The sequence below is a fragment of the Peromyscus leucopus genome, chromosome 11 (assembly GCF_004664715.2).
Source record: "Peromyscus leucopus breed LL Stock chromosome 11, UCI_PerLeu_2.1, whole genome shotgun sequence".
NCBI lineage: Eukaryota > Metazoa > Chordata > Mammalia > Rodentia > Cricetidae > Peromyscus > Peromyscus leucopus.
The window spans coordinates 29,627,004-29,639,621 of NC_051072.1; the positions used below are offsets into that span (position 1 = coordinate 29,627,004).

A 12,618-nucleotide genomic window follows, 5' to 3' on the forward strand; every position below is an offset into this window, starting at 1 on the left:
TTGCAGTTAAATGGGTGGAACTGGAAATATTATACTGAGCAAGATAACCCAGGACCAACCAGAAAGGCAAATGCTTTATGTTTTCTTTCATATGCAGATCTGTAGGAGGTCAGATGAGATCTGTCGAAGAATTCTTGGACTGAGGAGAGAGGAATGAGGAAGTATTAAATAGAAATAAAGGCTGAGACAATGAGAAAGACAGAGACACAGGATAGCTTCCAGAGGGCCCTGGGTCAATACTCAGTCACCCAGAGTTTAATCATGATGGGCTTTTATACGTCAGCAAGAGGAGGGACAAAAGACCTCCCTTTCAAGGTCAAAATATAAAGTACCAACAAGTGTAGACCCTTCAAGACACCTGGTAACCACGCCCGTGGCCAGTCTTCACATTATGAGCCCTGCTGGGCAAAGCAAGCTCAGATTTTTCTGACCTTGAGTAAGGTCTTACTAGGGAGTCTCTGTGGGCCCCCACACAGATCCCAGTCACAATTCTTTAGTTTTGAGCGTTTAACTTGGAGAACCTCGGGGAGCCAGGAAACTAGAAAAGGGCCAGTGGGGTGGGAAGGTCCCATCAGGGAGGAGGGATGATAGAACATTTTGTAAAATGAAGGTGGGGAAATATTATTTGTGGATCAGTTCCAAGAGCGAGATAGGGGGATGGAGGAAGGAACAGGGCCAGGGGAATGTTAATCAAAATGAAGGGAGAAGGTATGAAAGAAAGAAAAAAAGCAACACCAAGAAAGAAAGCAATAAAAAACAAAAAACAAAAGGGAGTGTGAAGGCAGAAGCCTTTCAAGGCTAGACTTGCTGGTTGTAGAAGCGCCCTGCATATGAATACCCTACGGCACTGAGCTACAGTCCCCAACACAGAAGAGTTTAAAATTTTTATGCTCTTGCCTCATTGTGCCCGCAGTATGATTACTGTTTTAAATCACGGGGCTGAGTCCTCTGCTTCCTCCCTGTCCCTCCATCATTGGACAAGTTGACTTTGGATTGCAGTCGGGACTCCATTAGTCCAATGACCCTTTTGTGCTGTATAAATACAAGACACATTCTCAAAGTAAGGGTTTCTCTGGAGTTCAGCTATTTATTTTTATTTTATGTGCACTGGTGTTCCGCCTGCATGTAGTCCGTGTGAGGGTGTCAGATCTTGGAGTTATAGACAGTTTTGAGCCGCCATGTGGGTGCTGGGAACTGAACCCAGGTCCTTTGGAAGGAACAACAACAACAACAACAACAACAGTCAGTGCTCTTAACTGCCGAGCCATCTCTCCAGCCCCTGGTTCAATTTTTTTTTGTTTTTGTTTTTTTGGTTTTTCGAGACAGGGTTTCTCTGTGTAGCTTTGCGCCTTTCCTGGAACTCGCTTTGGAGACCAGGCTGGCCTCGAACTCACAGAGATCCGCCTGGCTCTGCCTCCCGAGTGCTGGGATTAAAGGCGTGTGCCACCACCGCCCGGCTCAATTAAGATACTGAATACTTGATCCCCCCCCCCCCTTTCTGTTAAGTATTTCAGTTAAATTAAAAAAGAAAAGGAAAAGGAACACCACTCTTTCACTGACATTTTCTGCCGATTCAGCGTTGGATAAGTTTAATCAGAATGTACCTGCAAAGCAAGTAACAGAACGTAATCACTATCGACTGACTAGGTCATTATGTTTTGAATTCCCTTAATCAGGAACGCGGACACAGTCAGCTACGGGTACATTCCAGACGCTGCCTATGTGAACAGTAACTCAGGGTTTCCTCTTGGCTGGCTTTGCTGTTGAGCCAAATACGCACATGTGTGTTCATTTTCAGTCCTTGACTTCGTTTGTGAGGAATTTAACCCCACCTCCCGTCCAGAATGGAAAAACAACGCCCCCATTCCCGCCCTCGGCTTCCTCCCGCTTAAGCCCTCTCCAGTTACAGAAGTTTGGATTTTTTTTTTCCTAGAGAGCTAGACGAAAGTCTCGCACCGAGAGTGGAGTTATAGTATCCGCTCGTTTGTTCTGCTGGGACACGGGTGAGGAAATCACACGTTGTAACTTAGTCTCCAGGGGGAAGAAGAGGAATGAGTTCCTAAAAACTTGAGTCGCAGTGCTTGGCACCCAGGTTTGATTGACAAGAGACCGATGGAGCAAGAGCAAGGGGGCGGGGCTGCGGGCCGTAGGGGGGGCCCGGTTGAGACAAAGGGGCTTCAGCGGTCACCCGGAGAGGAAGGACCCTTACTGGCTGCTGCGCCCTTTATAAAGGGTGCATTCGGTGGAGTCTCTTTCTCCTTTGCAGAGAGGGCGGGCGATCGGGCGAAGCGGGCTTGGCAGGAGGCACAGGGGAGGTGGAGGGGGTGGTGGTGGTGGTGGTGTCGAAAGGGGGCACGGGTCCGGGTGGGGCAGTGCTGCATCACGTGGTCGTCGCTGCCGCCGCAGGGTTGGGGCTGTTCTTCCGGGTTGGAGGCACAGCGCCGCGGGCCGAGCCCGGGTCTGCCAGCGCGGCGGCGTGGCGTTTGCTTGCAGCCCCGGGGTCGCCAGCTGTCCCGTCTGCCCGCCTAGGTGAGCCACCCGGCCCTGCGGCGGCGCCTGGGGGCTGCTGGAGAAAGCGGGTCGCTAAGTGCTGACCCCAGGTCCCGAAGCGTAGGGGACCTGTCAGGGAGCAGAAGGGGGGCGGGGTCGGCAGTGTCTAGCAAATGGGGTGCAAAAGGCTCCTGCAGGCGACTGGCGGAGAAGGAATACCGTGCCTCAGGGGCCCTTTTGTGTGTATTCCATCGGGGTGACGTGGAAGGGAATGGGAGGGTGGGTGTGGGAAGAGGGTCCCCCCGGCAGAGGACAAGGAACGAAGTGACAGCTGTGCAGGTGCAGATCTTGGATCCTGGGGTGGGGGTGGGGGGTAGGGTGGAGGCAAGGACTACGAAAGTTGTATCTGGTTGTTTTGGCACTAGGAGGGATTGGAAGAGAGGTCATAGAGGACTTTTCGATGGTTGGTGGACCTAGAAGAATGGCAGCTGGACTCCCCTAAGTTGTACTTGAATCTTGAGAGTGTTCAGGCAGGGTGCCCAGTTGGGTACACAGGAAAAAGGGTGGGTGTAGATCAGGACCGAGTGGTGGTAGTGGGTGCCAGTTTCTACGAGACTCAGAGGGGGCTTTTAGATTGGCGGGGCTGGAGAGTTGGGGGGGGGGTGGGGGTGTAGCCTGAGCAGAGCTGGTTCAAACTTGAGAGGCACAATGACTACTATGTAGCTAGAGCCAATGGGCTTCCAGAGGAGGTTATAAATAGAGGTCCAGTAGCACGTGCCAGTGGGTGGCGGTTTAGCTGCTGAGGGAGGGGCAGCACCTGTGACCGGGGGGCCATGGCACCAGTGTCTTTGGGCGAGGTCATGCTGCCTGCCAGGGGAGGGTATTGTGTCCTTGTTGGTATGCCTAGCTTTTAAAAAGCATGACTCTTGTTTATGCTCGCAGGTGTCCTTTATTGGTAACGTGGTGGTGTGCAGTCCTTAGGAGACTTTGGTCTAGCAGGATGGAGCTTACTTGCCCACTGCACCCTGTCTTTTGGGCAAATGTCACTTATTTTTCCATTCTTATTTCATTATTCTTACTCTATTTTTTTGTTTTGAGACCAGGAAGGTCTCAGTCTGCAGCTTTGACTGGCTGGAAAGTCTATGTATAGCCCATGCTGGCTTTGAACTTGAACTGGCTCCTCCTGCCTTCACCCCCACCCCCCCACCCCCCAAGTGCTGGCATTTACAACCATGAGCCGCCACCCTGGCTCCATCCATTTTCTTTCTTTTTTTTTTTTTTTTGTTTATTGTAAGGACAGTTTAGGATTATTCTAACATCAGCAAATAGTTTATCTTTGCTGATAGGATCAGTTTACTACAAGGCCACAAACATTTTGTTTTCGAGGGAAAAGTTCTGAAATCTGTTTCAGAAATCTATTTCAAAATGGCTCCAGGAGACTCAGCCCTAGTTATTTAAGCGTTCAGTCAAAAGATATTAATTGACTTACTCTGTTTAGTGCAAGGCACTGGGCCAAGGATAATAATAGTGAATGGAACAACCAATCAGGATCTTGTGTTCTTTAAATCCTCCCCACGACCCTACTATGGTCAGGGCACTTTGCTGTAATCCTCATGGCTCTATGAGGTAGGTTTTTTACTATTGTTCTGATCTTAAAGAGGAGGGAGGGAGTGAGGTACAGAGAATGGAGTAATTCAAGAAGGTCACACCTGTAATAAATGGCAGAAGGGGCTTCCAACCCAGAGTTCAGATTTGTAATGTCTTCTTTTGCTAGGTCAGGTCCTCCTTGCCCTGACTCTAGAGGGTTTTAACATTTGTTTGGGGAAGGCTGAGGATGTAGTTCAGTGGTCATGTACTTTCCAAGTGAGTGTAAGGTCCTGGGTTCTCGGCGACAGACAGACAGACAGACAGACAGACAGACACACACACACTTATTGGGAAGGCAGTTATCCTTATAACTTACATTATAAAGCTTCGTAAACGCCATACTAAAACAGGTGTTTTATTCTTTTAAACTTTGAGTGGCAAAATGATCCCAATATTGATTCAAAGGCTTGAGAAGTACATGGAAGATCAGGTAATAGAGAATTTTGAAGTGAAGAAGAGGGGAAAATGTGGTTCTTTTGGAGTAAACATAGACTAGCCAGTGATAAGATGGTTCAGATAGTTTCTGAATCCCTTTCAGAACCATTTATATTTAAATTAGGGCAAGTGCAGTGGACTTTTCTTGCCAATAAACGACCTCCTGATCTTTGCTTTATATGTTTAAGTCCTGAATAAAGGTTTTTTTTTTTTTTTTAAGATTGGACTTTTGATATTAAGGATCTTTTCAACACCAAGTGGCTATTTTCCTCATAGGCAAGACAATCATAGACTCTAAAAGGACCTTAGCAAACTGCTGTTTTCTACCTCTTTTATTAGTTAGTGGATTGAGGCTCAAAGTAGTTCAGGTTAAACAAGCAGGAAGTGGCAGATTTGGGCAACGCAGGGTTCCATTAAGGTCGTTTTCATTGATTTGCTGATGAAGTCTGGGGAAGCTTTGCCAACTGAGAACAGTGGTTACGGGGGAGATGGGATGACCCAAGAAGAGAAAGGGCCTCTGAGATTCTGTCATTGGGCTACATTTGTTGAATTAAAGGGCATCTAGTTAATAAGCAACCCTTGGATCGATCATTTATGTCACCAGTATTCCCTCTCGGTGTTTTAAAGAAGTCTATTTAGGAAGTTGGAGTAATAGCTCTGAGATTTAAAATGAGCTAAATACTCCTTGGATGTCTGGACCAGTGGTTGTTGAGCCAGCTTGGATCGGATGCTTGGCCCCATGAGAGTCCGTCACGGATCAGTACCTATAGGTGGAGTGGATCATGTTAGCCAGGTTTGACTGATAGACTTTGGACCCTCTGCTTCTTCTCATTCGTGAAGCAAAGAGAAATGTATAGGAACACGGGGAGTGTGGGAATGCCTTCTGTGAATCCCTGGGGCATCTGCCGAACAGGGCAGAGGTGGCTGAAGATACAACAACAGAGAGCTACTTCAGCTGGCCCTGTTAGAATTGGTAATAAGTGGCCACATTCTGGTTAAAGAAACATAATTATAAAAAAAAAAACCTTGCAAATAATACTGGCCACTGTTGAGAACCACTTTGAAAAGAGCTCACAGTTATGTGCACGTGGGCAAGCAAAGCCTGGGGGTAGTAAAGATATTACGGGGCTTTTCTTTCTTTTTCTTATTCGAGTCTTATCCCATGCATGTTTATTTTCTTTAGAAGAGGTAAACATGAATCTCATGTTCATTTAGACATAGATCAGAAGATTCCACTGGCAGAGCTAAGTATTTTACTACAATGGACAGGATGGCGATGTGCTTTGTATGACTTAGTGCCTAGCAGTGTTTTCTCGATAACCTAAGGGAAATTCAAATGTAACTTTGACTGTATGTAACTCTTTGGAAAATATGTTGACTTAGAAGATAACTTTACTGTAAGATGTGGCTTAGCTTTGTAGGTGTGTATATACAAATTCTCCAGCTACACACACACACACACACACACACACACACACACACACACACACACACAACTCAGGCCTGGAATTGGATACTGAGTTTATAATCTCAATTTTAGGTAGAAAATGGATTTCAAATTTTAAATACTGAATTTGAAACAACTTTTGAAGTGTTGTCTACAAGTAAAAGACTTGACAACCATTGTAGATGGCAGCATGCAGATGTCTTCCAGATGCAGACCCTTTAGATGAATAATTTATATATATATATTTTTTTTTTCATGCTCAAATGACAAGGTTGTTTTTTTTCTTGGCATGTAAAAACATTTTCTTTTCTTTCTTTTTAGTAATTCACCATCAAGGAGTGGGGGATTTGGAAAGTTGGGAGCACCACGCAACATGGCGCATTTCTTGAAAACAACGGTGGTGACTGGCTGTTCACGTCCTTTCCTTAGTAACTTGGGGTCCTGTAAGGTTCTACCGGGAAAGAGAGACTTTCTGCGAACATTTCACACTCATCAGGCACTTCGGTGTAAATCACCTGTAAAACCAGGTAAAAATTGACGTCCCTGTGTGCTTCGAGTCCTTGATGATAACATGCAAGGAAAACCAAGTTTTATGACCTGGTACTTGTGAGTGATATTATAAACAGAAAATGAAATGAATGGATTTTTTTTTCCTCATATTTTTCACTTATAGAATTTCCAGACTGCCATTGCTAACAGAGAAGATAAAAATAATGGGAAAAGGAAAAAGATTAACTAGTTGTATTGTATTCAGGAGCCTTTTGCTTATAGTAACCATTTCTCCCAGAAGCCTTTTCTTTGTTCCTAGAAAGTATTGGGAATTGTACCATATATAGTTCACCTCTGCTCAGGAGTTAGGAATGAAGTATATTAACTGATGTGCAATAATGTTTCTTGATTTAGTGAAAAGCAACGTCACTGCAGTTCAGGTCAGAAATGTTCTTCCTCTTGCGTGCTGCTAATAGCTACTGTTCAGTTTGGTTTTGTATCTATTTATATGTATGCCTGTGTGTCTTTGTGTATGTGCACAGGTGGGCAAGTATCCTCTGAGACCAGAAGAGGGTGTTGGGTCCCCTGGAACTGGAGTTGCAGGCTGCTGTTGGTTGTCTTGTTATGGATGCTGGGAGCCAAATGCACCCTTAACCACTGAGCATTATCCCTCCAGCTCCACCGCTACCACTTTTATCTCTTGGGTTCCGACCATCGTCTTCTGAAGTGATGCATCAGTTTCCTAGTCTCTGTGCTTCCAGCTCTGCCTTCCTCCTGTCTGTCCTGCACACGCCAATGTGAATACCCTTTTAAAACTGTGAGAACACGCCAGTCCTTTCTTTAACGTCGCCGCTGTCTTCTCAGCTCTCACAGAAGAAGAGTGAAGGGTTCCAGCGGCCTATCAGGTCTTCTCTGATAGGAGAAGTTGTACTTGCGTCTGTTCTAAGTACAGGGCAGAAGGAGGAGGGTTCAAGGGGGTCACCTTCTAAGCTGGGTCACTTTTCTTCTAGCAGTCTTCCCAAGGACCATCCCAACACACATCGGCCAGACCTTGAGCATGTGGACATTTGTCAGGAAGACTTAGACGTTTAGTTTTTATTCCAGATGGCAATATGCCCAGCTAAGAATGGCATTTAGTTCCTAAGAGGAAAGAATGGCATGAAGCTTTCCTCTCCCTCTTGAGGCTTGCAGGGCTGTTTTTTTTTCTGGCCACCGAGGAGCTCGGTTACCTTGAATAGATTCTGTAGCCTCTTTCCATGTGTTCCCAGAGGATGAATCACTGTTGGCATCGCACCTTTTCCCGAGTTTATCTTCAACGACTTTCTTTTGATCTGTTCTGGAAAGCCAGATTACGTAGTGATAAAGTTGGTAAGACAGGAGCAAATGGCTGTGTTGGGACACGGGGACTGAACTTGTGAATAAATCTATAGACGCCAAGATCTCTGCGTTAATATGTTGTTTAGCTTTTGATTTTTTTTAAAAAAACTTCTCAACTATTTTAAAACTATATTCTTTTTCTATAATAAAATACTAATTTAATTACCACATTGAAAAGCATGAAAAGTAATTCCAGTCAGTATTCCTATTTTCTCGATTGCTTCTTTTCTTAACCCCCCCCCCCCCCTTTTTTTTTTTTTTTTTGAGATAGGGTCTCTCTCTATTAATCCTCACTGCCCTGGGACTCTCTATGTAGACCAGGCTGTCTTGCCTCTGCCTCCCTAGTGCTTGAATTAAAGGTGTGTGCCACTGCACTCGACTTCTGTTTCTACAGTAGGCTTGTTCAAAAATGATGCAGAGTTCACGCGCTACATTTGCTTGCAATGTCTCTTAGGTCTTTTTCTGACATAGAAGAGACTTTTCATTACTGGGAACCAGACCTAGGCCTTCAAACATGCTGGCCGGGTGTGTTACCACTGGGTTGCATCCTTGGCCCCTCTTCTCTATTTTTCTCCTTTTACTTGTTGAAGAATACAATCGTTGCTGGATAGAATTTCCAGTGTTCTGAATTTGACTGACTGAGTTCCCTTGATTGGTTCTGCTGAATCAGTTTCTGTTCCTCCTATTTTTTTTTTTTTGGTAACATTTAGCTAGATCTGAAGGCTCTGTCAGCTTAAAGATACATTTCTGATAAGAATACCTCGCTGGTAGTGTTGTGTATTATTGTATTACATCAGGAAGACTGCTTGGTCAGTATAGGTGAACCTTGTGATTTGTCTGATATGAAGTTACCATCAGCTTTTATTTTCATTCAGATACTTGTAGATGCTTTGATTGATGGTCCTTAACTAAATCCATGATTTTATTAGAGCTTTCAAAATGGTGAGATTCCATCATTGTTCATTTATCAGCTAGAATTTTTCTATAAAGGAAACACACTTTCTCTGTTGTTAAAGTTACCTTAAGATGGAACTCGAAAGCTCCATCTCCATGAAAAAATGCTCTTTCCCACTACTTATTAGTTTTGCTAACAATCAGTTCATTCCTTTATATGTTGATTGCCTATTCCCGCTGTAACAAATAATCATAAGCCTACTGACTTTTTAACCTCTGGAAGCCAAAGTCCAAAGGAGTTGTCACTGGACCTCTGTCCAAATGTTGATGGTTCTGCCCATGTCCTGGGAACTGTTGGGGAGAAGTGTTTGCTATACTTTTCTAGCTTCTGGGGAGCTCTTCTGTTTTTCAGGCTGTGGTCCTGTTCTATCTTGACAGCCTTAGTGTGGTATCTTCACATGGTCCCTGACTGGGACTCTTTGCAGCACTCCGGATAACCCAGGATTTTCCCTCTACTGTAGGCCAAATGATTAGCAACCTAAAGTTTATGTGCCATCATAATTCTCCTGAGCCACGTATAATATACTCAGAGGTGGTAGGGATTAGGACATGGATATCCTTGTGAAGCTATTATTCTGCCCATCACATGCATATTCTAAGTTGAGCAATACCATTTAAAATACTAAGTACTTTTTCTGATAATCAACATGAGCTCATGGATTATCTCTTTGGAAATGTACTACTCCATTATTCTTTTTAAAACTTTCATTTTATTTTATGGTTGTTTTTGCCTACATGTGTGTCTGTGCACACATATATGTGCACACATATATTCTTGTGCTCATGGAGGCTGGAAGAGAACCTTCTGGAACTGGAGTTCTAGACAGTTGTGATCCACCATGTAGATGTTGGGAATTGAACCCTGGTCTTCTGGGAGAGCAGCCTGTGCATCTTTCCAGCATATTTATTCTTTTTGGTATTCAAATTTCCATATTTGGCTAATGGAAGCCATTTCAGGTTGGCTCTTATGTGCATTTTTTTTTTTTTTTTTGAGACAAGGTCTCACTTTGTTGCCCTGGCTGGCCTTGAACTCATAGAGACCCACTTACCTCTGTCTCCTAAATGCTGGCATTAAAGGTGAGCACGATCACTTCTGGCTCTCCTAAATACTTTGGACTCAGCTCTGTCATCTTTAGTAGCTGCCTTGGCTTTCCAAATGTGGGGCTTATTATTTGAGGTTATCGGATGAGATGTAAACCCTAGAGAAGTGCATATATGACTTAATTTTACACCCGGATCTAAACATTTGCCAACATCCTATTTTTATCCCTATTCAGGTGGAAAATAAGCATTTATCTGCCTCTGGTATACTGTAAATTATTAGTGTATAAGTAGTATGGGAATATAAGACTATGTTCAACTGCAGATATTTTTCAGGTTGCCTTAATCTGTCTAAAGTCTCAATAAGTTACTCCATATTTAAATCTGATTCAATTTTTAACTCTATATTCAGTGGCAGGAATGGAATTTTTAAACTATAGTAACGACTATATAGAAACATACTGTTTAAAAATGTGTTACTGGCTGGGCACAGTGGTGCACACCTTTAATCCCAGCATTCAGGAGGCAGAGGCGGGCGGATCTCTGTGAGTTCGAGGGCAGCATGGTTTACAGAATGAGTTACATGACTGCCAGGGTTACACAAAGAAACCTTGTCTTACCCCGCCCCCCCCCCCATTTTTTTAATGGCTTCATATTGATTAAAGCATGAGAGGAAACTAATGGCCTATGGGTATAGCTATCCTGAACTTTGCATAAAGATGTTTCCTTTGGGCTGTAAGGAACAGAATCACAATCAGCCTATATTTTGTGCTGAAGGCTTACTATATGGATTCTTGAGGGAAGGGGGTGCAGGATACCCCTCCCCATCTTTGAGAAGTGGGATGCATTCTGGGTTTCCTAGTTATGGCTTGTCTTTCTTTAAATAGCCACAATTGCTATGTCTACTGTTGTTACTCTGACTTCTTTTTGATGATATGTTTCATGGCTGCGTTTACAAATAACTCCCGTTTTACATCCACTCTCCTAGTCTCTTTCTGTGGCTTCTCCATTTAAACCTCCTAGAGGTGAACATGATTGGGTAGGTTCCTTTTCTGTTTCTGTGATAAAAACACTACAGCCAAAAGCAACTTGGGGAGGAAAGGGTTTATGTCAGTTTACAACTTGCAGGTCACATTCCATCACTGAGAGAAGTCAGGGTAGGAATTCAAGGTAAGAACCTGGAGCAGGAGCTGAAACAGAGGTCATGGAGGACCGCTGCTTGCTGGTGGCTTGCTCAACCTGCTTTTTCACACTGTGTAGGATGATCCGCTCAGGGGTGGGACTCTCCCCAGTGAACTGGTCCCACCCACCCCCCGTCAATCATTAATCAAGAAAATGCACTACAGCCTTGTCTACAGGCAGATCTTATGGAAGCATTTTCTCAATTTCTCTCCCCAAATATTTTATCTTGTGTCAAGTTGACATAAAACTGGCCAACCTGGACTGTCCTGAACCCACAATTCCTCTAATAAGTCATGTCATATGTAGACAGTGGCTGCTGGCTTCTCTCATGTCTGCCTTGTAGATGTTTATCTTGACCAGGTTGCTGGCTTCTTGCCTGTTGCTGGTAGAGTCTCAAGATTCAACGTTTGGAAATCCATGGCAAGTTTCCTCTGGCCAAACTGCCAGGAAAGGGACTTGAGTTCTGGCAATCATTAAAGTAGCTGTTGTAGAGCTATTCTGCAGTAATTTATTTCTGTCTTGACTGAAGGCCAGGATAGGAGGACTGTAACCCTTCCTAAGGGTGAAGGAGGGAGGTTAGAATGCTGTGTAATTGCTCAACTCAGGTATTTTTCTCTTATGAATAGAGTAGGCTTATCATGTGCCTTAAAGAGAGGCATTCAGGGGGGGTGGGCACGCTTAATAGCACTCGGAGAGAGAGGCGGATCTCTGTGAGTTCGAGCAGCTGGCTACAATGAGTCCAGAAAGCGCAAAGCTAAAAAAAATCGAAAAAAAAAAAAAAAAAAAAAAAAGAGAGGCATTCAATTAAATAAAACATCTAGTACATTCAGGATAGTTTGTGTGAAAATTTATCACTTTCAAAAAAGGTAAGTGGATCATGATTATGAATTGCTATTTTCAGTAGCAACTTGTGCATAGTATGTTTTGAAGAACAGACTTCCTGTTTCCTTTTCCCAATGTCTGCTCTGAAACATGCTCCTTAGCTTGTTCTAAACTTTGGTTTTGTTTGTTTTTAGGAATTCCATATAAGCAATTGACAGTTGGGGTCCCCAAGGAGGTTTTCCAAAATGAGAAGCGAGTGGCATTGTCTCCTGCTGGTGTTCAGGCCCTGGTCAAGCAGGGCTTTAACGTGGTGGTGGAGTCAGGAGCAGGTGAAGCTTCCAGGTTCCCAGATGATCTCTACAGAGCAGCAGGAGCTCAAATCCAAGGGACGAAGGAGGTTCTGGCTTCAGATCTGGTGGTCAAAGTAATTACTCCTTTCTCTCTTCCGTTCACAGCTTCTTTTCCTTTTTGATACGGGGTCTCCTTATGTAGCCCTGGCTGGCCTAGAACCTACAGAGATCTGCCTGGGATTAAAACCTCCACACCTGGCTTTCCCAGTTTTCTTCTTTTTATTTTTAATTGGCACATAATAATTGTCCATGTTCATGCACTGTGATATTTTGACGTGTATATGCAATGTAAAATGACCAAATCAGAGCAGTTTGCATATCCATTATGTTAAACATTACCCACTTCAACTTTTCCTATTTTAAAGTCCTGCTCTTTTTCTCAAT

The 12,618-nt window shown here is 44.0% G+C and overlaps 1 protein-coding gene across 5 annotated transcripts in view; it reads left to right on the top strand.

Annotated features, from left to right (window-relative positions):
* Positions 1–1,897: 1,897 nt before the first annotated feature.
* The window catches only part of Nnt (nicotinamide nucleotide transhydrogenase), a 91,206-nt gene continuing 80,485 nt past the window's right edge, over positions 1,898–12,618 (top strand). The window contains exons 1-3 of one of the 5 annotated variants that reach the window (XM_028885378.2): positions 1,898–2,003; positions 6,341–6,546; positions 12,079–12,308. In XM_028885378.2, the coding sequence (XP_028741211.1) occupies positions 6,393–6,546; positions 12,079–12,308 (384 nt within the window). In that variant the 5' untranslated portion in view covers positions 1,898–2,003; positions 6,341–6,392. Of the gene's footprint in view, positions 2,093–2,155; positions 2,243–2,422; positions 2,530–2,781; positions 2,830–6,340; positions 6,547–12,078; positions 12,309–12,618 lie in introns of those variants that run through there. The other 4 variants (XM_028885379.2, XM_028885380.2, XM_028885377.2 and 1 more) reach the window with 4 other exon arrangements.